Below are 22,828 nucleotides of genomic sequence, written 5' to 3'. Positions count from 1 at the left end.
TTAAGTCTTGCAATAGCTTGAGCAAAATATATACACAGTTTCTCCATTCTTTATACTTTCTCCTTTTTCTAAAATGGAGAAACATAAGAAACCACTTTGCAAGTTTTGACTTGCTATGTAGGACCACATAAATGCTGATATTTATATTTTATTTATTTTTGTGTTTTAGTGTGCATGTTCACTTGTATGAGGGGGTGACCTTGTCTGAGTTCACAATGCCTGGGTTGAATGGTATGATCAGATCTGATCAGATCCCTGCACTGGCGTAGAGGGGGCTCCTTTAGAGTCATTTGGACCAGGGAAAGATAAACACAAATCCACCAGGAATTATATGTGAGGTGAATGCAAACTATCATTGGTAGGAGAATGTAAAGTATTTACTCTAAAACTGACAGTCTGCTATTCTAAATTTCCTGGTATAAAGGACTGATTAGTGATACTTAATTTTGCATTGGCGCCAAATGTAGGACTATCAGGATTATGGAGGAAAGATTGCTAAGAGCCTAATCTTTGTCCTGTGACATGGTGAAATCTTTGACCTTGGAACACTGAACAAAGCTGTCTTTTATGATACTTGCCCTGGGAATGTGAAACACAAAACATGAGGAGAATCTAGGGTGAATTTCATATATACAGTAGCTCCTTGTTGTGCAGAATTTCTTGTGTGACTGCAGTTGTGATGGCCCACTTAGTTTAGGATGAACTTGTTCTCACTATTATTTTCTTTTTATTTCTTTTACCTTTCTCCTGATATCATTCTTTTCCATTTAAATTTTGAGATTTTTTTCTGGTTTAAGAAAGTTCAAAACTGTTTATCTGTACCATTATGGTAATTACATGGAAGAAATTGTTTAAGCAATAATTTATAACAGATTGATTGTTCAAGTAGATTGCATTTTGCAAAATATTATTCTTCAAAGATGATATTTGCAGAGAAGGGTTTAAGTAATATCAGACTCAATGTGTCCCAGCATGAAGGACATGTACATACAGTCAGTGTAACATTATCATTGACAAGCTCTGTCCACAGATTCATCATAGTATGCCAGTAGATGCATCATAGACACTGTTTCATAGAACAATGCTTAGAACTAGGATTTCCCTTAGCACTTTCCAGATGTTCCTTTGGTAACTGCTCTGCATGACTTCGTGCTTTATTGTAAAAATGGAGCACAATATCAGAAAGTATTGACTACATCTTATTATTGGTCTCTGAATCCTAAGACCACAATCCCCAGAGAATGTACTGGTGAAAAGCAGCAGAGATGGGATGAAGAATTTGGTGTGGGAGTGTGGGAAGGACCTGCTCTTTCTGGGTGAGCCATTATACTCACTCCTTTGTCAATGGGAGCTTCAAAATATTTTTAGGCATTTGAAATCAGAACTTCCCCAACACTTGAATTTGAAGACAGGAAAATATTGTGCCACAATAATAATCTCTCCACTTTGATAACCTGCAGAGAGACAAGAGGTGAAAAGGAACGAGTCTGGTAAATTTGTGATTATAAAGAAAGGACAACTCAATCTTCTGCTCTGGACTTGGATACCACTTCTGTATACTCATCATGTTTGCATCTTCAAGGGAAGGAGACTCAGAAGGAACCATGAGAAATGGGTGGTCACTGGCCTACACTGTATTTGTCAACTCCGGGCTGTATCCTGGAGGTCAAAGTGGATGTAGGAAAATGAGTTTAGTTAGAGAAGACTTTTCTCTATCTTATCTGAGGCCTGAGACAAAGCTTCACAGTAGCCTCCATCTGCAGACAGAGAGCGGTTCCTCTCCTCTATACTAAGTTGGTTAGAGGGTCAGAGCTACTCCTTCTCCATCTACTTCCATTGGGCATTGTCCCCTGTAAGTTGTAAGCAGTGTGTGGCAAAGGTTCATTAACACTGTCCATGACATCTTCACTGAAATACCTGATTCTCTGCCAAGTCTCCCCAAATTTGTTATGATCATACACAGTTGCTTTGGGGTAGAATAGTATTTGAGAATCCCTCAATCCTATTTACAAACTCCAGAAACTATGGGATGAAATTAGGGTAACTGAAATGTATGCCTTCTTCATAAGCACAATTGGTGCTACATTTGAGAGTTCTTCAGAAACATGTGGACAAAACCTATTCTATAAAGAAATTACAAATACAGAACATTTCTTTGTCCAGCATTTCTTGACAATTGTTATGTGCTGACTCTCTGAGGCTGATGAAAAAGTCATCTAAAGTTTTAGTAAGAACTTAGGAAAAGCCAACAACAGGCATATGAATGTCGTGTGAAGTCTCAGAGAGACTTTTGAGCTGTTATTTCCCTTGTTCTAATGTTACCCAGCACTGCAGCTCTAAGGCCTATTTGGTTTTTCAGGGTGAGTCTCAGGTACTATTCCACAGGGACAAAAGGCACTAAGGGGAATAATCAAGGTAAAGATAGGATCATGTACGTGAGAGACAATGGAGTCCAATCCAGATGTATGGGTGGTAGATAAAACTCCTTTTCATCAGGGAGGACACAAAGATAATTTCCCCATAAGTGAGCAGAAATGCCAGGTATCCTGGGAAATGCTTCTGGCAGTACACCTGTGTGAAGAACAGAATGAGAGAGAGAATGAAACCTTCCTAGAAAATGATAGATAATACATAAGTTATTGTGTGCCTCTCAGTCAGCTCTGCCATAGAGATTGAAATCAAACTCCCTTTTGACCCACAAGTACTTTCTTCTATTGCTCCCAACTCTGCTCGTTTGCACTTATTTCTGCACTAGCCCAGATCTGTGGTTTCAGAAACAGTAAATAGCAATAGAAGCCACAGGCTTGGGATTCTTGGGGCAGCCGATGTGTGGAGAAGGCAAATTCATTTGGGATTGCTCACCTGGCTTAGAGAGGGATTTAGACAGTGATGGAGTGAATAGGAGAGTGGAGTGTAGAGAAGGAGGTCAACATAGAAAATGATTCTGAAGCCTTATTTGAAATTATGATTGTAATATTGAATGACCACTGTTAGTACTTTCCTAGTTGTTGATTTTTCTATGTATGTGTGTATGTTGGGGGGATGATATATGTGCTGGGCTATACAATAGCATGTAGACATGATACCAGAGGTGATTTCTTGGTCTGTATTTCTATTGTATTAAAAAGGGGTTCTCACTGATATAGCTCAGTTTATATATTTTGCTAGATTGACCATCCAGTGATACCCATAGAAATTCTTCTCCCCTCCTCCCCAGCATTTGGATTAAAACCAACCACCACCATGTCAAATTTAATTTACCTGGGGTCTAGGTATTCAACTTGGCTTCTCATGCTTGCTTAATAAGTACTTCACTGGCTGAAATACTGTATGCCCAACATTAGGTTCTTAATTTAGCAAGACATTTTAATGTGGAGAAGCATGATGATTTTTTATTTTACCCTTTCATCATAGTCATTTGTCCTCTCTTCTCTGGGATAACAGGTTGTGAACTTCATCATCTGTCCTCTGTCTCCTTCCTTAGATGTCATTACAGACCTTTAAGCTTTCTTTTTTCAACCTTCCAAATTGAGTTTGTTGATAAATGGGGAAACTTTCATCTACAACAATGAAGCACTGTGGCATATCCCCCCTCCTCCAATGATCCAGAGGAAGGAAGGATGTGGAAGATTTTTTGTGTGGATTCTCCTTGAACCTAACACACAAGACTCTTCAGAGTCCTGATATCTCCTCTGCTCTGCATACTATTGGGGGATCCAGTGCTAGACACAAAAGAACTTTACCTTGTACCCAAGACAGGAGTATCAGGCAAGACAGCAGCAACCAGGACATGTTATGGAGGGTCATGCAAGATATCATAGTATTTGTGAGGTAGAAGGAATAAGCCCCCGAAGAGAGTGTGGTCAGAAGTGAAATAAAAGGAGAACACAACGACTTTTACTCCTATTTATGCAGCTTTACAAGGAGAACCTAATTTGGGTCTAATCCCACTGTTTTCTCTGGTTCCAGAGCAAACTGGTAGGGACATGTTCACCCTTCAGTTCCTAATTCTTCTGAGTTTTAGAGATGTGTCTTGTGAGGTCAGGAAAAGTTCTACATCTCTTTCTGCAGTATGGGAGGCAGATACTTGTCAGCCTTTCATTATCTTTTAGCTCCACTTACCTATATTTACAAAGATCTACGATGGTTTGACAGGACAAAGGTGAATTCACTTTTAAAACAAGAACTGATGGAAGGGTGTCCAAATGAATAAGTATAGCTCATGCAGTTCTCTGTGGTGGGTAGTGGTTGGCAAGAGTGCCAAGAGTTTCCAGTAAGAATTCAGGACTATTCATGGCAGAGAGTGAGAACTGCCACACATGTTCCTTTCCTGTTAATCCAGCTCTGACCTCAGAGGGTGATCATGTTTCAAAACTGCTACCCTCTACCAGGTGTCAAGTTCATGGAAATTTAAGTAATAACAGGCATTCTCTTGATACCAATTATACAGTTTTATCTAAACAATCACAATTTATAAAGATTACAATGCTTGGTTTTTAAAGAAATGTGTATAGTTGTATAAAACAAAGAACTCATCTTCAGTTATATTGAAGAATTAACTGACTTCTGTAGGTATATGCTCCTTTTTTGCCTAGCTAATAAAATTTTAGGTACATCAAAAGTGCTGAATTTTGTGTGTTAAAATGATTTATTGAGTGCTGGAGAGCAAGTATATAATACAAAGTAGAATTAGCTGTTCAATGGCTGCTTCAACTTTCTGTTAGCAGGACATAAACTGTGAAGCAATCAGTGAGAGTACATTTTAGCCAGGACTTTAAGGAACTGAATAGATTTGCTTCTTAGCTACCTCCATGTGTGAACACTAAGAGAGAGTATGCTAGTTCGTGTTCAGCTCTGAATTATACTTCAGAATAGCACACTTGGCTTAGTCAGAGGCGGCTCTTCTCTGTCCTACCTGAGACTCAAAGTCACACAGTAGTTGAGTTCTGCAGCAACAGAAAGGTTACTAGTCCATCAGAGCTGCTCCAGTTCCCTAATTCATTTCCTATGATCACATATTCATAGGGACTTCAAGCATCATTCAGAAATTATTCTAGATTTATTCTTTTAAATATGCCCATGCATGTGTCTACGTGAATGTTTATCATTGTTTGAGAGTATACATGCTCGTTTAGGTGCTTAAGAAGATTGAAAGAGGGCATTATGTCTTCTGGTGCTGGATACAGATGGTTATGAAGTACCTGATTTGGATGGTAGGAACCAAACCAGTCTTCTGGAAGAACACTTTGTGCTATTAACTGTTGACCCATCTCTCCAGCCTCCTAATTTCTATAGTATATATGTTAAATGTTACTAGTTATTTTCACTGTGCTGACATTTATACACACAGAGGCAAAGGAAAGATGGCTAAACATGTAATTGTTTAATGTTAACTGGGTCAGTATCATCAGCATGGGTAAATTACATCTATGCATTTGCATTTGGCAAAAGACATTTTTCTAAGTGCTCTTGTACTTGGTGACTTCATGGAATCTATAACTGAAGTAAAGACCTGCTTATAAGCATCTCTTTTCACAGTCTGTGTGGCTGTGTAGGAAGTATAAAATTGAAACTCAGTGGTCACAACGTCTAAGACAAAAATGTTGCTCAGTTGAGTTGTAACTCACGATTTTCATGCATTTAAAAAATTAAGCAAAGAAACTTCAGTGATTTATATATAGGAAATATGGTGATAATGCTTGTGAAGTAGAAAATAGTTTAAATGTTGCCATTTTACAGTCAATTGCAGAATTTCAAACATCCACCTGCACCTGCGGATAGAGCATATTTGCTAACATTTGTGTGTTAGTTTCTGTCTTTGCCAGGAAGTCTCCTGCAGTTTTTGCTGGGAAGCTCTCTGAATGTATGCCAAGCACTACCCATTATCCTGACTTACATAAGCATTCACTTATTCACTTTGATGCCCCTCCTTCGAATCCTATCATAAAAGCAGTCAGTTTTGTCCTGGCGAACATCTCAAATCACTGCAAGACAGGTAAGTGGGAGCCGAATGATGCTGAGAGCCTAGCCGGGGATCATCCCTCATACTATAGAGAAAAGATACAGGAGAATCTCTGTCCTAATGGAAAGTAGGACTCTGAGAATTAGCAAAGTATTCCTGGATGATTTTCTGTGCAAGGGGAAATATTAGATTCTCCATTTCATTCCAGACCATAGCAAAGCAGAGACAGGGCTAAGAGTAGTGTATCCCTGAAGACCTAAGCAAAGGGAGAGAGGGCCCTCTTTTGCTTGTTCTCGCTGACTACAATCTCTGTGCCCCATTTGCTGCTTCCTTGAAGACAAGATGCTGCCTCATCTGACCTTCAACAATGTGTCCTGGATGCTGCTCTACTACCTGTTCATATTTCAGGTACGAGGTAAGTCTTCTCTGACTCCGGCACTGAATTATCTGTGAGTGTTAAGAGAAAAGGAGCAAAGGAGTGTTCTTAGAGATCTCATGTGGGAATTGGGAGGGGTCTCTGCACAGGAATATCACCTGTGCCTCATGCATCTGCTTGCCTTCATCCATGCTGCTGGCAGTGAAAAGTGTCACAGTGTTCCATCAGCACTGGAGTGAGAGGGTTTCCATTTTGTCAGGAGGCTCTCAATTATGATAGTATGTATGTTGGAGAAGGGAAGTATGAGGGCCACTAATGAGGCATACAGCTAGACCCTGCAGAGAATAGAATGTCACAGGGGAATGTGTAGAAAGTATAAAACGAAAAAAAGAAGCTCTTCTACACTGAAAATCATTTTTTTTTAAATATGAGGCACCTAGTTAGGTATAGTGGTAGGTACCTTGAAAACTAGCATTCAGGAGGGAGATGCAGGAGGGTATCTGTGAGTTCAAGGCCAACTTCTTCTGCATAGTAAATTCCAGGACATCCAAGGCTACAGAGAGAATTTGTCACAAAGAAAGCAAAAGCAAACAAATAAAAAACCAAACAGCAGGATCATGAGAAGGGAAGTTGAGTGGGGCTGTCACTGTCTTGATGTAGCCACCCACTGCACAAAACAGCCTTTGTAAACATTCCCTTGAGTTTTTCTCCCCGTCCAGCTCCCACTCTCTATCTCATGCCATCCATCTCTTTATCTCTCTCCATCCCCAGGTGAAGACTCCCAGAAGGCAGTGCCCTCTCCACGAACCAGCTGCCCCATGGGCTCCAAGGCTTATCGTTCTTACTGCTATACCTTGGTCACGACACTCAAATCCTGGTTTCAAGCAGATGTGAGTGATGAAGGGTGGGGCTGAAGATATCAACATAAAGTGCAAATTGGTGACAGGAGAAGAGATTTCATGTTCCCATGATTCCACGGTGGTGGGGTCAGAATAACTGTTCTTTCCTTCATGTAATCTTTCTACTCATGCACATCTACCCCACCACTAGACAATGGACTCTCAGTCTCTCTCTCATTCTGTTCCTTACATAGCTGGCCTGCCAGAAGAGACCCTCAGGACACCTTGTGTCTATTCTTAGTGGAGGTGAGGCTTCCTTTGTGTCTTCCCTGGTGAAAGGCAGAGTGAACAACAACCAAGACATCTGGATTGGGCTCCATGATCCAACAATGGTGAGATTCTAATTATTTCCTGTTTTATCTCTAGGAGCTAATGTCTCCCAAGCACAATTTTCCGTGTCTCCTGTCTGTGTATAATGTTCTAGCACTCATAGTGGGTGACTTTAGGGTAAGGGACATCCTCAATACCAGAGTGAAAGGCTGAGTTCTATGGAGGTTCCTAATATTTAGCTTATTTTGTTTTCCTATTTTCAACTTTTGCATTTTTCTTTTATTTAAGAAAGTCAATTGATGACTTCTTTTATCTTCAAGTAACTTTCACAAAAAATTCTGAGATCATTTTAAATTAAGATAAGATTTATATTTATTTATTAAATATTAAGCTTATTTATTTTGTGGGTATGTTTTCTCTAAATGTATGTGGGTGCATTATTCTTGTTCTTGTGATTATTGGCAAGGAGGAGCCTTATGAGATAGACTTTAAGTCAGAATTTTTAAGTGAAAAGTAGCCTGGTGAAATGGATAAAATTCCATGAGGCGCTCTTCATACCTCTACTGTGCAGGGTCAACAACCCAATGGTGGTGGATGGGAGTGGAGTAACTCCGACGTACTGAATTATCTCAACTGGGATGGGGATCCTTCCTCTACTGTCAACCGTGGTAACTGTGGCAGTCTAACAGCTACCTCGGGTAAGAAATGGAAGAAACACCATTTTTGCCCAATATATTCAGTTCTCTCCTCTACCACAGAGTCTGACCTTATGACTATACTCTGGAACTAGGGAAAGCAGTATGGATTTGTGTCTTTCTAACATTCCAGTTTCTACCTGGAGAACGACTGAAGCTGAATGAAAGGCTCTGAGCCTAGTACATATTCTAAGGTGCCCCACTGTGATAGTCCTAAGAGCCAAGGTGTCTCCGCTCTCTCCAGGGTTTCTGAAGTGGGGAGACCCTCACTGTGATGTGGAATTACCTTTTGTCTGCAAGTTCAAGCAGTAGACCTGCAGCATCCTGAGTTTATCATGAAGTCACCGTGACAAGGGATGAAATTCAAGAATTCACCCAGCAAGGCTGTACTTGCTTCACATCAGACTTGCTGTTCTGGTTTTCCATCTTCCTTCATCCATTTCCTTCCCCCTATTTCAGGCTTTTTTGGTATAGTTCCTGCTTTGCAATCTTGAAGATAAATAATACATAAAATCTTTTATTTTTTATCTTGTGTTTTACTCTCCTGATAAGACTTGGCCAAGGGTTGGAGAGTGGTTGGGAAAGAAAACTACACATTCACTACAGCTCAATGTAGACTTCCTGGTATGCTATGGAGACTATGGGCTCTAGAGTGTTCTCTTATAGATGACCATACTATCCTCTCACATCCTCCTTGCTTGGCAAAAGGAGGGTAAAACTAGCCTCCACATCTCCTCAGGGCAGTAGCAGTAGGGTAACCCAGTTAAATCCAATGCTGTGATTCCTTTAGTTTATATCCATGGAGTGAGTTCTCAGGCCCATTCCTTATGTCATTTCAGCCCTTTTGGCCTAAGTCTCCAGAAACCACTACATGTTTTAGCTCTAAGCTGTCCTTCATGATCACTAAGGATGTGTTCAGGAAGTTAAAATGTGCATGTAATCAGCTAAACCTCATCCATTTAATTTAGACTCCATCAAGCCTCACAGTCTCAATTGCTATGCCCACCGACCTCATTTTCAGGCTAGACTCTGTTGCCACAAGGCAAAGACTCACAGATACAGACTTTAGGAATGTTGATTGTCTTCCCAGTGTTTTCTCTGTCATCAGCCTTTTCCCATTCTCTACTTAACACTGTATCAGTCCTATTAAAGCCAACCTTAGTCTCTGATAGTCTCCCATGGTGCTGTCTCTAGGCTATCTCTCATGGCTACAGTGTAGTTCAGTAATGCTCACACATTTGAACTCCCATAAAGTTGTGGATCAAATAAATCCCTATAGAGCTAGATTTCCAGTCTATCAAGTGAATAGGTTATCTATTAATATGTACTGAAAGCTGTGAAAATAAAAAAACAAGGAATAAATTTATCAAGAATTGATTTAACAAAAGTTATACCCACACATATTCATATGTATTTCACATATCCACACTCTCTTAATACCTACATGCAGAAATATGAATGCTTAAACCATAGCTTAAATGATAACATAAAAATTAACTCAAAGACTCCATGGCTCTATGCATAAAGATTGTGGCTGTCAAGCTTGAAGATAGGAGTTCAATCTAGGATCCAAATGATATTAGCAGAGAAGCCCAAATCCATGTACATGCACACATATGTGCACAAAATAAAGAAAAAATAATACTTAAAACTAAATAAAGTGAAAATTAACTCAAAATAAGTGAAAGACATGATTGCATTACCAAGAGCAGGAATAAATAATTGGGAAGAATTTAATGATATATTAGTCTGGACCATAAGTTTTCATCTAAGTCCAAAAGAACAAGCAAGGGAACAAGAGAAAAATAAGAGTGCCAAAAATAAAAAGTGTCTGCCTGAAAACCTACTTACAAGTAAGGCAATAGAGTGAACAGGCTATATTTAGAAATACATATACAGAAGCAACAACAATTAGTGAAAAAGGATGCCAAAAATTGGAGGAGAATGGCGGGGGGGATTATTGGAGGATTTGGAGAGAAGAAACTGAAAGGAGAATTGCTGTACTTACATTATAAATTCAAAAAAATAAAAATATGTGAAAAAAATGTGTGTGTTGAATAATGTAGCACTTAAGAGAATAAAAAGCAGAACTACAGAACTGGAGAACTTAAGAGATTGTATATGAGGTCAGTGGCTCATACACAAAATGGACAAGGAGCACAAACAATTCAACCATGTGAGGAAAAAATGAGCCCACTTGAAAGCAGGCAAAAGCAACTGAATAGAGACCACGCAAGGGAATTTGTAAGCACCCACAGCTGTATTTGAAAGACAAGGGGTAACATCACTAATTGTCAGGCATATGCAAATTGAAAGCATTCCTTGGCCTTTCTTTGCACCTGTTACCATGACTGTTCACAGCAGACGAAAGACAAGTGCTGGGGAGGATGCAGGGAAAAGGGAATCTTTGTAGATATTTAATAGAAAGGTAATTTTATAGCCATTATGTAAAGTATGGGGCTTCCTCAAAGAGCTAGAAATAGAGCTGTCATCAGACCCCTGATGAGTAAACATGTGAAGGAAACAACATCAATATGAAATGGAACTTCTTTAGCCTAGGCATTTCTTTCAGCGTTGCTCAAAGAAGAAAACATATAGATGACCAGATTTTCAAAAATGAATGTGTTTTAATTTAATTATGTATGTGTGAGTGGGGAAGGGCAATACATATAAGAGTCATGTTGCTGTGCAGGCCAGTAGATGGTGTTAGGGACTCTGGAGCTGGAGTTCAGACATGTGAGCCAGTGGACATGGGGACTGGGAAAAGAAATTAAGTCTTCTGCAACAGCATCTCTCCCTCGATTTTCCTTATGTAGTATATTCATGGGAGAGTACCTTCAGATACTAGAAAATTCTGTCATCTTTTAGCATATCAGTAAGATTGTCTTTTTCTTCAGAGCTCAAATGCCATTTCTCTGCATTGGGATTTGCCTGAGCTCTTCCTCATCTACATCATTTTCCTGCTTACAGTTTCCTTTCACAGCTTAACATGGTGGCAAGCAGCAACTAGGACTACCCATTGTCCAGCCCTCCTCACAAAGGAAAATGCAGTCTCTTTTGTTAATTTGGGAAATTATTTATTCAAGCATTCAACAGGAATATGGTAACATGTGATGCTGTAACCAAACACAATTGAAGGGTCTATGTACTGATTTAAGCTGTTTTCATCTAGTAATCTTCCTTTTATTACTGCCTTCCAAAGAAACAGGGTGAAGGCAGGAGATGACTAGCCTCTTATCATTTGGGAAACTGAGGCAAGACAATTGCTGTGAGTTTGAGGCCATCCTTGGCTACACAGTTTGTTGTCACCCAAACCTACAAAAATAGACTCTAAAAACAAAACAAAACAAAACAAAAACTTGTCTAGTCCCTGATTTTAGTGGGATTGCTTCAAGTTTCTCTCCATGATGTTGGTTACTGGTCTTCTGTATATTGCTTTTACTATGTTTAGGTATGGGCCTCAAATGCCTGACCTTTCCAAGACTTTTATCATGAAGGGGTGTTCAATTTTGTCAAGTATTTTCTCTGCATCTAATGAAGTGATCATGTGTTTTTTTTTCTTTGAGTTTGTTTGTGTAGGGGATTACATTGATGGATTTCAGTATATTGAATGATCCTCGCATCCCTGGGATGAAGGCTACTTGATCGTGGTGAATGACTGTTTTGATATGTTCTTGGATTCCAGTAGTGAGGATCATATTGTGTATTTGGCATTGAAATTCATGAGTGAAATTGGTCTGAAGTTCTCTTTCTTTGTAAGGTCTTTGTGTAGTTTAGGTATAAGCATAATTGTTGCTTCAAAAAAGAATTGGACAGTGTTTCTTCTGTTTCTATTTTGTGGAACTGAGGAATACTGAATGGCTGAGAAGCATGTAAAGAACTGTTGGACATCCTTACTCAGCAAGGAAATGGAGATCAAAATGCACCTCACACTAGTCAGAATGGCTAAGATCAAAAACTCAGGTAGATGCTGGTGAAGATGTGGAGAAACAAACACTCTTCCATTGTTGGTGGGATTGCAAGCTGCTACAACCACTGTGGAAATAAGTCTGGTGGTTCCACAGAAAATTGGACATAGTTCTACCTGAGTGGCCAGCTATACCATTCCTGGGAATACACCCAAAAGATGCTCCAACATATATACAAAGACACATACTCCACTATGTTCATAGCAACCTTATTTATAATAGCCAGAATCTGGAAAGAACGCAGATGCCCTTCAACAGAGGAATGGATACAGAAAATGTGGTACATTTACATAACAGAGTATTATTTAGCTATTAAAAACAATGACATCCTCAAATTCTTAGGCAAATGGATGGAACTAAAAAATATCCTGAGTGAGGTAACTCAATCACAAAAGAACACACATGGTATGCACTCAAAAATGAATGTTAGCCCCAAATCCATGAATACCTAAGAAAAAATTCACAGATCATATGAAGCCCAGGAAGAAGGAAGATCAAAATTTGGATGCTTCAATTCTTTCTTTAAAGGAAGAACAAAATACTCATGGGAACAAATACAGGGACAGTTTGTGGAACAGAGACTGAAGAAAAGGTCATCCAGAGACTGCCCCACCTGGGGATCCATCCCATATTCTGCCACCAAACCCCGTCACTATTGTTCATGCCAAGACATGCTTGCTGACAGGAGCCTGATGTCTCCTGAGAGGCTTTGCCATTGTCCTACTGATACATATGAAGATGCTAGCAGTTAACCGTTGGACTGAACAAGGGGACTCCAGTTAGAGAAAAGACTGAAGGAGCTGAAGGAGCTGAAGGAGATTGTAATACCATAGGAAGAACAATATTATCAACCAACCAGGGCTCCCCGGGGACTAAACCACCAACCAATGAGTACACATGGAGGGACCCATGATTCCAGTCACATATGAAGCAGAGGATGGCATTGTCCAGCATGAGTAGGAGGAAAAGTCCTTGGTCTAGTGAAGGCTTGTTTTCCCAGTGTAGGGGAATGCCAGGGCATTGAGGTGGTAGTGGGTGGGTGGGAGTGGGCGCATGCCCATAGAACCAGGGGAAGGGGGAGGGATATGGGAGAGGGAGAAAAGGGGATAACATTTGAAATGTAAATACATAAAGTATCCAAGAAAAATAAAATTAAAAAAAATAAATAAACAAGCCCTGGATCCTGGCTGTCATTAATATTTCTGCTGTAAAACTATGGAGATCTGTGTTCAGATCCCAGTGCCCACTGAAAATCCACAGGGTGGGTTCCCGTGGGGGAGGGCCCAGGAGCAGGAGGACCCCTGCGCCTGAGACACCGCCGGAACCTGAAAGAAACAGACCAGATAAACAGTTCTCTGCACCCAAATCCCGTGGGAGGGAGAGCTAAACCTTCAGAGAGGCAGACACGCCTGGGAAACCAGAAGAGACTGCACTCTGCACACACATCTCAGACGCCAGAGGAAAACAACAAACACCATCTGGAACCCTGGTGCACTGAAGCTCCCGGAAATGGCAGCGTAGATCTTCCTGGTTGCTGCCACCGCAGAGAGCTCGTGGGCAGCACCCCACGAGCAAACTTGAGCCTCGGAACCACAGGTAAGTCCAACTTTTCTGCTGCAAGTGACCTGTCTGGTGAACTCAAGACACAGGCCCACAGGAACAGCTGAAGACCTGTAGAGAGGAAAAACTACATGCCCGAAAGCAGAACACTCTGTCCCCATAACAGGCTGAAAGAAAACAGGAAAACAGGTCTACAGCACTCCTGACACACAGGCTTATAGGACAGTCTAGTCACTGTCAGAAATAGCAGAACAAAGTAACACTAGAGATAATCTGATGGCGAGAGGCAAGCACAGGAACCCAAGCAACAGAAACCAAGACTACATGGCACCATCGGAGCCCAATTCTTCCATCAAAACAAACATGGAATATCCAAACACACCAGAAAAGCAAGATCTAGTTTCAAAATCATATTTGACCATGATACTGGAGGACTTCAAGAAAGACGTGAAGAACTCCCTTAGAGAACAAGTAGAAGCCTACAGAGAGGAATCGCAAAAATGCCTGAAAGAATTCCAGGAAACATAAATAAACAAGTAGAAGCCCATAGAGAGAAACACAGAAACCCTGAAAGAATTCCAGGAAAACACAATCAAACAGTTGAAGGAATTAAAATGGAAATAGAAGCAATCAAGAAAGAACACATGGAAACAACCCTGGATATAGAAAACCAAAAGAAGAGACAAGGAGCTGTAGATACAAGCTTCACCAACAGAATACAAGAGATGGAAGAGAGAATCTCAGGAGCAGAAGATTCCATAGAAAATCATTGACTCAACTGTCAAAGATAATGTAAAGCAGAAAAAGCTACTGGTCCATAACATAGAGGAAATCCAGGACTCAATGAGAAGATCAAACCTAAGGATAATAGGTATAGAAGAGAGTGAAGACTCCCAGCTCAAAGGACCAGTAAATATCTTCAACAAAATCATAGAAGAAAACTTCCCTAACCTAAAAAAAGAGATACCCATAGGCATACAAGAAGCCTACAGAACTCCAAATAGCTTGGACCAGAAAAGAAACACCTCCCGTCACATAATAGTCAAAACAACAAACGCACAAAATAAAGAAAGAATATTAAAAGCAGTAAGGGAAAAACAAACTGAAAGAACAAAACCACATGATCATTTCATTAGATGCTGAGAAAGCATTCGACAAAATTCAACACCCCTTCATGATAAAAGTCCTGGAAAGAATACGAATTCAAGGCCCATACCTAAACATAGTAAAAGCCATATACAGCAAACCAGTGGCTAACATTAAACTAAATGGAGAGAAACTTGAAGCAATCCCACTAAAATCAGGGACTAGACAAGGCTGCCCACTCTCTCCCTACTTATTCAATATAGTTCTTGAAGTTCTAGCCAGAGCAATCAGACAACAAAAGGAGGTCAAGGGGATACAGATCGGAAAAGAAGAAGTCAAAATATCACTACTTGCAGATGATATGACAGTATATTTAAGTGATCCCAAAAGTTCCACCAGAGAACTAGTAAAGCTGATAAACAACTTCAGCAAAGTGGCTGGGTATAAAATTAACTCAAATAACTCAGTAGCCTTCCTCTACATAAAAGAGAAACAAGCCGAGAAAGAAATTAGGGAAACGACACCCTTCATAATAGACCCAAATAATATAAAGTACCTCGGTGTGACTTTAACCAAGCAAGTATAAGATCTGTACAATAAGAACTTCAAGACACTGAAGAAAGAAATTGAAGAAGACCTCAGAAGGTGGAAAGATCTCCCATGCTCATGGATTGGCAGGATTAATATAGTAAAAATGGCCATTTTACCAAAAGCGATCTACAGATTCAATGCAATCCCCATCAAAATACCAATCCAATTCTTCAAAGAGATAGACAGAACAATTTGCAAATTCATCTGGAATAACAAAAAACCCAGGATAGCTAAAACTATCCTCAACAATCAAAGGATCAGGGGAATCACTATCCCTGAACTCAAGCAGTATTACAGAGCAATAGTGATAAAACTGCATGGTATTGGTACAGAGACAGACAGATAGACCAATGGAATAGAATTGAAGACCCAGAAATGAACCCACACACCTATGGGCACTTGATTTTTGACAAAGGAGCCAAAACCATCCAATGGAAAAAAGATAGCATTTTCAGCAAATGGTGCTGGTTCAACTGGAGGTCAACATGTAGAAGAATGCAGATCGATCCATGCTTATCACCCTGTACAAAGCTTAAGTCCAAGTGGATCAAGGACCTCCACATCAAACCAGACACACTCAAACTAATAGAAGAAAAACTAGGGAAGCATCTGGAACACATGGGCACTGGAAAAAATTTCCTGAACAAAACACCAATGGCTTATGCTCTAAGATCAAGAATCGACAAATGGTATCTCATAAAACTGCAAAGCTTCTGTAAGGCAATGGACACTGTGGTTAGACAGAACGGCAACCAACAGATTGGGAAAAGATCTTTACCAATCCTATAAACAGATAGAGGCCTTATATCCAAAATATACAAAGAACTCAAGAAGTTAGACCTAGGGGAGACAAATAACCCTATTAAAAAAATGGGGTTCAGAGCTAAACAAAGAATTCACAGCTGAGGAATGCCGAATGGCTGAGAAACACCTAAAGAAATGTTCAACACATGTAGTCATAAGGGAAATGCAAATCAAAACAACCCTGAGATTTCACCTCACACCAGTGAGAATGGCTAAGATCAAAAACTCAGGTGACAGCAGATACTGGCGGGGATGCGGAGAAAGAGGAACACTCCTCCATTGTTGGTAGGATTGCAGACTGGTACAACCATTCTGGAAATCAGTCTGGAGGTTCCTCAGAAAATTGGACATTGAACTGCCTGAGGATCCAGCTATACCTCTCTTGGGCATATACCCAAAAGATGCCCCAACATATAAAAAAGACACGTGCTCCACTATGTTCATCGCAGCCTTATTTATAATAGCCAGAAGCTGGAAAGAACCCAGATGCCCTTCAACAGAGGAATGGATACAGAAAATGTGGTACATCTACACAATGGAATATTATTCAGCTATCAAAAACAATGACTTTATGAAATTCGTAGGCAAATGGTTGGAACTGGAAAATATCATCCTGAGTGAGTTAACCCAATCACAGAAAGACATACATGGTATGCACTCATTGATAAGTGGCTATTAGCCCAAATGCTTGAATTACCCTAGATGCATAGAACACATGAAACTCAAGACAGATGATCAAAATGTGAATGCTTCACTCCTTCTTTAAAAGGGGAACAAGAACACCCTTGGCAGGGAATAGAGAGGCAAAGATTAAAACAGAGACTGAAGGAACACCCATTCAGAGCCTGCCCCACATGTGGCCCATACATATACAGCCACCCAATTAGACAAGATGGATGAAGCAAAGAAGTGCAGACTGACAGGAGCCGGACGAGATCGCTCCTGAGAGACACAGCCAGAATACAGCAAATACAGAGGCGAATGCCAGCAGCAAACCACTGAACTGAGAATAGGACCCCTGTTGAAGGAATCAGAGAAAGAACTGAAGAGCTTGAAGGGGCCTGAGACCCCTATATGTACAACAATGCCAAGCAACCAGAGCTTCCAGGACTAAGCCACTACCTAAAGACTATACATGGACTGACCCTGGACTCTGACCTCATAGGTAGCAATGAATATCTAGTAAGAGCACCAGTGGAAGGGGAAGCCCTTGGTCCAGCTAAGACTGAACCCCCAGTGAACTAGACTGTTGGGGGGAGGGTGGCAATGGGGGGAGGGTTGGGAGGGGAACATCCATAAGGAAGGGGAGGGGGGATGTTTGCCTGGAAACCGGGAAAGGGAATAACACTCGAAATGTATATAAGAAATACTCAAGTTAATAAAAAAAAAAAATCCACAGGGTGTAAGTGTTACTCCGGTAGTTCTGGGGGAGGAGGGTCCGTTAGACAGAGACAGGTGGATTCTTAAAGCTCATTGTCTTGCAAAATAAGTGAGCTTCAGGTTTATCAACAGAGTCTAAAATTAGATGAACCATGATTGAGGAAGACACCCAGAGTCAACCTTTACCATCCATACTATGAGAATGCATGCGCTCACTCATACAATGTGTATCATGTGAACAAAGCAACAAAACACTTAGGCACGCAAGTGAGCATGCACACACACACATTCACATGGAACACACACAGATTTTAAAAATAAATAATGAAAGGAATGCAAAGAGCCAATCAAAGAAGGTGCAGACATGTCCATAGGAAGCATCCCAATTCAGCAGCATCCGAATATCAAGAATTGAATTTCATACTGTCACTTCAGTACTGATACTTGGCAGCTAGAAAATACCCTCCCCGTTGCCAAGTGTGGTGGTACATAGCTTTAATTTCCCTGTATTCCCACCAGTCAGATAATGGAGTAAGGTACCATGAATTCATAGACAGCTTAGAGCTACATAGTGTTAGTCTGTCTTCAATTCCTATTTTAAAAAAAAAATTTTTTGAAATTTGTCCCTTACAATTTTTTTGGCTTGAATATTTCTGTACCTGAATCTTGAATATACTCAGTTTCCCAAATGTAGCTATGCTCAATGATATTGAAATTTGGATGATATCAGTTTCGTATCTAAAGCTGCAGATGTCCATTTTAGGAAAGGAGGTAGTAAGAGAAAAAAATTAAGTAAAAAATAATATTTTCTTGTCAGGGATATTGAGAGGTAAGAGAAGATTTGTGATATTATGGCTTAATAATATTTCAATGATTTGTCTCTCTAAGTCAGTTTCAGAATGAACACTGTTTTTCTTTGAAGAGGGAATAAATGTGAAAATACTTAACCTACAGTTACAGTGAGGTTCTGTGGAATTCTCAGTCTACAGGACAAGGGACTCTAAGTGATTCTGTAAGAAGGCAGAGAAACAACACATAATTGTATGCCACAAGGCTTTGTTAGAAACAACTGTCTCTTGTGATAATATGACAAAAAACACCATTGTTACAATCACATACACTTGAAATAATATTTTGAGTGATTGTACTTTTAGATATTTATTTAGCACATTGAATATTTGGTTTTTAAAGTTTTGTTTTTGACATGAGTGTTCAGACTAGAAAGATGGCTCAGTAGTAAAGAGTGTATATTACTTTGGGAGAGGACCCTAGTTCAGGTCCAAAAGCCTACCTTAGCAAGCTATCAACAGCTCAAGCTCCAGGGTATCTAACACCTTCTCCCGGATAGCACAGCCATGTATATTCATGGGAAAGGTGCCCCCACCGCAGACACAGAAACACATCATGAAAAATCAAATACATCATTAAAAAATGAAAAGAAAAGGTATTATCAAAATAGATGTATTTAAGAAAAAAGTCAGTGTCCATAGCTCATTTCTATAATCTATAGTAGTAATCCAGCCTGAGGCAAGAGAACCATTATGAGTTTGTGAAAAGTTCAGGATACAAAGTAAAATACAAACTGATCTTGGGAAAAGTATGAGAAACACTCCCCACCCCCTGTCTCAAGGGGAAAAATGTGGTGAAACTATTGACCTGAATAGACTTTCACCATTCTAAACAGTGATAAAATTTTTTCCTATTTCTTAAATTACAAAAGGTGCATAAAAGTGCAAAGGCAAACGCATTTCAGGAACGCTTTGTACAGTCTCATTTATGGTTCAGTTCTTACCGGGGTACACAGGAAAGACCTATTACAAATTACCCAAGGCAGAAATCGGTGCCCAGCCAATGAATGAAGCTCCTGAAGACACTGTGAAGAGGGTCACAGGGCAGCCCTGTGAAACATACACAGAGCAGCCCCCACAACACCAAGAAGAAACAGGCACGTATGTAGGTCAAGAACATTTCTGGCACACTGAGACACCCTTCCAGGCATAGGTAAGATAACCTAATCAAGCAAACATTTTTTCAGGCTATGATGCAGTTTCATTGCTTTGGAGGATGTACCCAGATGCCAAATTCCCACCGTCTTGAGATTCGGAAAGGACAAGAAAAGATCTTCCAGGAAAGTGTGCAAGTTAGTGGAGTAGTAGCCAAGAATATGGAGTATAGGGAATAATAAAGACAAACAGGGAGAGAATGGATGAAGAAGAGAGTATCAGGAAAGAGGGTACCAAATGTAGGTTATTATTCTCTTTTCCTCCAACAGAGGAAGAACGATAAGCTAAAGCTTAGGTAGAATCTGATGGCTACAGACTTCCCACCATTATGGCTCTTGAACTCTCTCTACCCCTTCTGCTGTGATGTTCTTTGAGCCACAGAAGTATGAGCCATGATGTGATGGAACAACAAAATAGACTGTACATATATAGACTACATATGCATACATATCTACACACATAACAGTAAATATCAAAGAATAAGAGGCTAGTAACTTGAGTGTGGCCTGGATTTCCAGGGAGGATATCTTGGAGGATCCTGAGGGAGAAATAATTAGTAAAAGGTAATATTAAGCTAATTTTCAATTTTCAATTAAGTCAAACAAAAGAAGATCACGTACTTCCCCACATCTTTGCTTGTGAAACCTAGGCTTTACACACACACACACACACACACACACACACACACACACACACACAAGCATACATCGAAGCTCACGTGTATAAATGCAGGTATGTGTATATGCTCATATTGACATGAAAATAGAAAAGAGACACCAGAGAAGAGAATGGAGATTAGCAGGAAAGGGAAATGAAATGGGAGCATTGTCACATTATGTAATGCAGTGACACACTAAAACAAAAAGTATCATGGGGAAATGCTTTGAACAATAAATGGTTTATTTTGTAAATGAGAGATACATATTATTTGGAGTCGGACAATATCATTTAGAAAAGTGTTGAGAAGGATGTTCTCTGAAGGATCTGCCTGCATCTTAGGCACATAAACAAAAATATCATAAGGATGATGAAAGTGTTCCGTTTGTGTAATTATTGATGTGAGCTTCACTTCTACTCCAATGTTTAACCATTTTCTATGGTTTACTCTTCACTGTCACCATCCCACAAACACTCCTCCATAATATTAGACTTCAAAGAATAATATTTTTCTAAAAATCCTATGACAAAATAGAATATTTGCCTAGAAAATATTACAAATCATAAAAGTATATTCAGGGAAAAGCCTCAAATTTGTTTCACATGACTGATAAAATCTCACAAATAAGTGGAACTCATAAGTGATTTAAAGTAAAACAACGTTTCAAGGTAGAGGTGATGGCATTTCCATCTTAAAGCAACAATTCTCAACCTGTGAGACAGAACAGTAAGATGATTAGAAAATACAAAAAATATCATCCCGAGTGAGGTAACCCAGTCACAAAAGAGCACAAATGGTATGCACTCACTGATAAGTATATATTAGCCCCAAAGCTTGGAATACCTAAGAAAAAACTCACAGATCATATGAAGCCCCAGAAGAAGGAAGACCAAAATGTGGATGCTTCAGTCTTTCTGAGAATGGAGAACAAAATATCCACTGGAGGAAATACAGGGTCAAATGGTGGAGCAGGGACTGAAAAAAAAAGGTCATCCAGAGACTTCCCCACCTCGGGATCTATCCCATATGCAGCCACCAACCAGGTCGCTATTCCTCATGCCAAGAAGTGCTTGCTGATAGGAGCCAGATATGGGTGTCTCCTGAGAGGCTCTGTCAGAGCCCTAATGATACAGACAAGGAAGCTTGCAGCTAACCATTGGACTCAACAAGGGGACCCAAATGGAGGAGTTAGAGAAAACACTGAAGGAGCTGAAGGAGTTTGCAACACCATAGGAAGAACAACAATATCAACCAATCAGACTCCCCAGAGCTCCCAGGGACTAAACCACCAACCAATGAATACACATGGAGTGACCCATGACTCTATCCAAATATATAGCAGAGGATGGCATTGTCCAGCATCAGTGGGAGGAAAAGTCCTTGGTCCTGTGAAAGCTTGTTTTCCCAATGTAGGATAATGCCAGGGCATTGAGGTTGGAGTTGGAGGGTGCAAATGGAAGCATCCTTGTAGACTTAGGGGGAGGGGAGAGAGGTTATGGGAGAGGGGAAAATGCGATAATAATTGAAATGTAAATACATAAGATATCCAAGAAAAATAAAATTATAATAAAAGAAACATATTTATATTATGATTCATAACAGTTGCAAAATTACAGTTATTAAGTAGCAAAGAAAATAAATTTATGGTTGGGGGGATCACCATAACATGAAGAACTGTATTCGAGGATTGCAGCATTGGGAAGGTTGAGGACAAGTGGTCTAGATGGTCTTTCAGAGTTTTTCAAAGTAGAGATTATGAGGTCTCCCCATCAAACAAGAGGGAAGATGTGTGCATAGTCTCCTAAAGATTAAAAGATGTTCTTTCTCTAATAAAGATTTTTGTGTAAAAGAAAAGGTTAATTTTCTTGTTGCCCATTATACTTTGTCTTGCTTTTCTCAACTAACATAGAATACACACAGGGGAAAGTTCTCCCCTGTGATGTAACCCTTGCATGAGGAGTCATCCATCTACGTGACTCTCTTGGGACAAAAGGGTTAAGAACTAAGGTTAATATGCTCCTGGTAATAACAGCACAATTTTCCTTTAATCACTAAAAACTCTAGAAGAATAACCTATGTTTAAAACTGGGTATAACCTTAGAGCTTCTCATGATTCCTGAAATGTAGGTAAGTAAATTTATCATGTAATATATTAGAAGAACAAAATCTTAACTGAAGGGACTTGAGTCATGTCTGTCAATTTCCGTGGCTGACTCCCTTGCAGTCTCCTTCCAGAAAGCTGCACATTTCTTTGTTTATTCCTTTTCTACATCTACCAGTCATGCTAGCATTTCCTGGCCCTCTGGTATCTTCATCCCATTCACCTTACCATGACATATTAGTGGCCAACAATATCTATTATTTGTCACTGTTAAAACTGAGGACATTATTGGTGTCTTCCCTAATGAACAGCTTAGAACACTAGCGCAGCTGAGCCTTACACAAACTCAATCAGGTCCAAGCAGACAGTCTGGGTAGGGAAGGGGATCCACATGCAGGAAACAGATGCAGACAACAGAAGCAGAGACAGTCTCTATTCCAATTTTTAGGGGACCCATATGAAGACCAAGCTGCAC

The 22,828-nt window shown here is 39.9% G+C and overlaps 1 protein-coding gene and 1 pseudogene across 1 annotated transcript; one reads left to right on the top strand and one right to left on the bottom strand.

Moving 5' to 3' along the window:
* Positions 1-1,378: 1,378 nt before the first annotated feature.
* LOC116904336 lies at positions 1,379-3,819 on the bottom strand (annotated as a pseudogene).
* A 2,133-nt stretch (positions 3,820-5,952) lies between these two features.
* On the top strand, positions 5,953-8,726 carry LOC116903664 (regenerating islet-derived protein 3-alpha). Its single transcript, XM_032906320.1, has 6 exons — positions 5,953-5,995; positions 6,300-6,377; positions 7,110-7,228; positions 7,432-7,569; positions 8,079-8,205; positions 8,447-8,726. Exons 2-6 carry the CDS (start codon positions 6,305-6,307, stop codon positions 8,512-8,514), a joined length of 525 nt encoding a protein of 174 aa, XP_032762211.1. The 5' UTR covers positions 5,953-5,995; positions 6,300-6,304; the 3' UTR covers positions 8,515-8,726.
* Positions 8,727-22,828: the final 14,102 nt, after the last annotated feature.

This window comes from Rattus rattus, chromosome 6 (genome assembly GCF_011064425.1).
Source record: "Rattus rattus isolate New Zealand chromosome 6, Rrattus_CSIRO_v1, whole genome shotgun sequence".
In the NCBI taxonomy this organism is placed as follows: domain Eukaryota; kingdom Metazoa; phylum Chordata; class Mammalia; order Rodentia; family Muridae; genus Rattus; species Rattus rattus.
The sequence above is the reverse complement of the archived record's forward strand: the minus strand, read 5'-3'. Positions and strand labels throughout refer to the sequence as shown.

What these genes read in the sequence shown, in the direction of transcription:
- LOC116903664 (XM_032906320.1), top strand. Translation starts at nt 6,305, where the DNA reads ATGCTGCCTCATCTGACCTTCAACAATGTGTCCTGGATGCTGCTCTAC. An exon ending in GGCTCCATGATCCAACAATG is followed by an intron (nt 7,570 to 8,078) that starts GTGAGATTCTAA and finishes TCTACTGTGCAG; the next exon opens with GGTCAACAACCCAATGGTGG. An exon ending in CAGTCTAACAGCTACCTCGG is followed by an intron (nt 8,206 to 8,446) that starts GTAAGAAATGGA and finishes CGCTCTCTCCAG; the next exon opens with GGTTTCTGAAGTGGGGAGAC.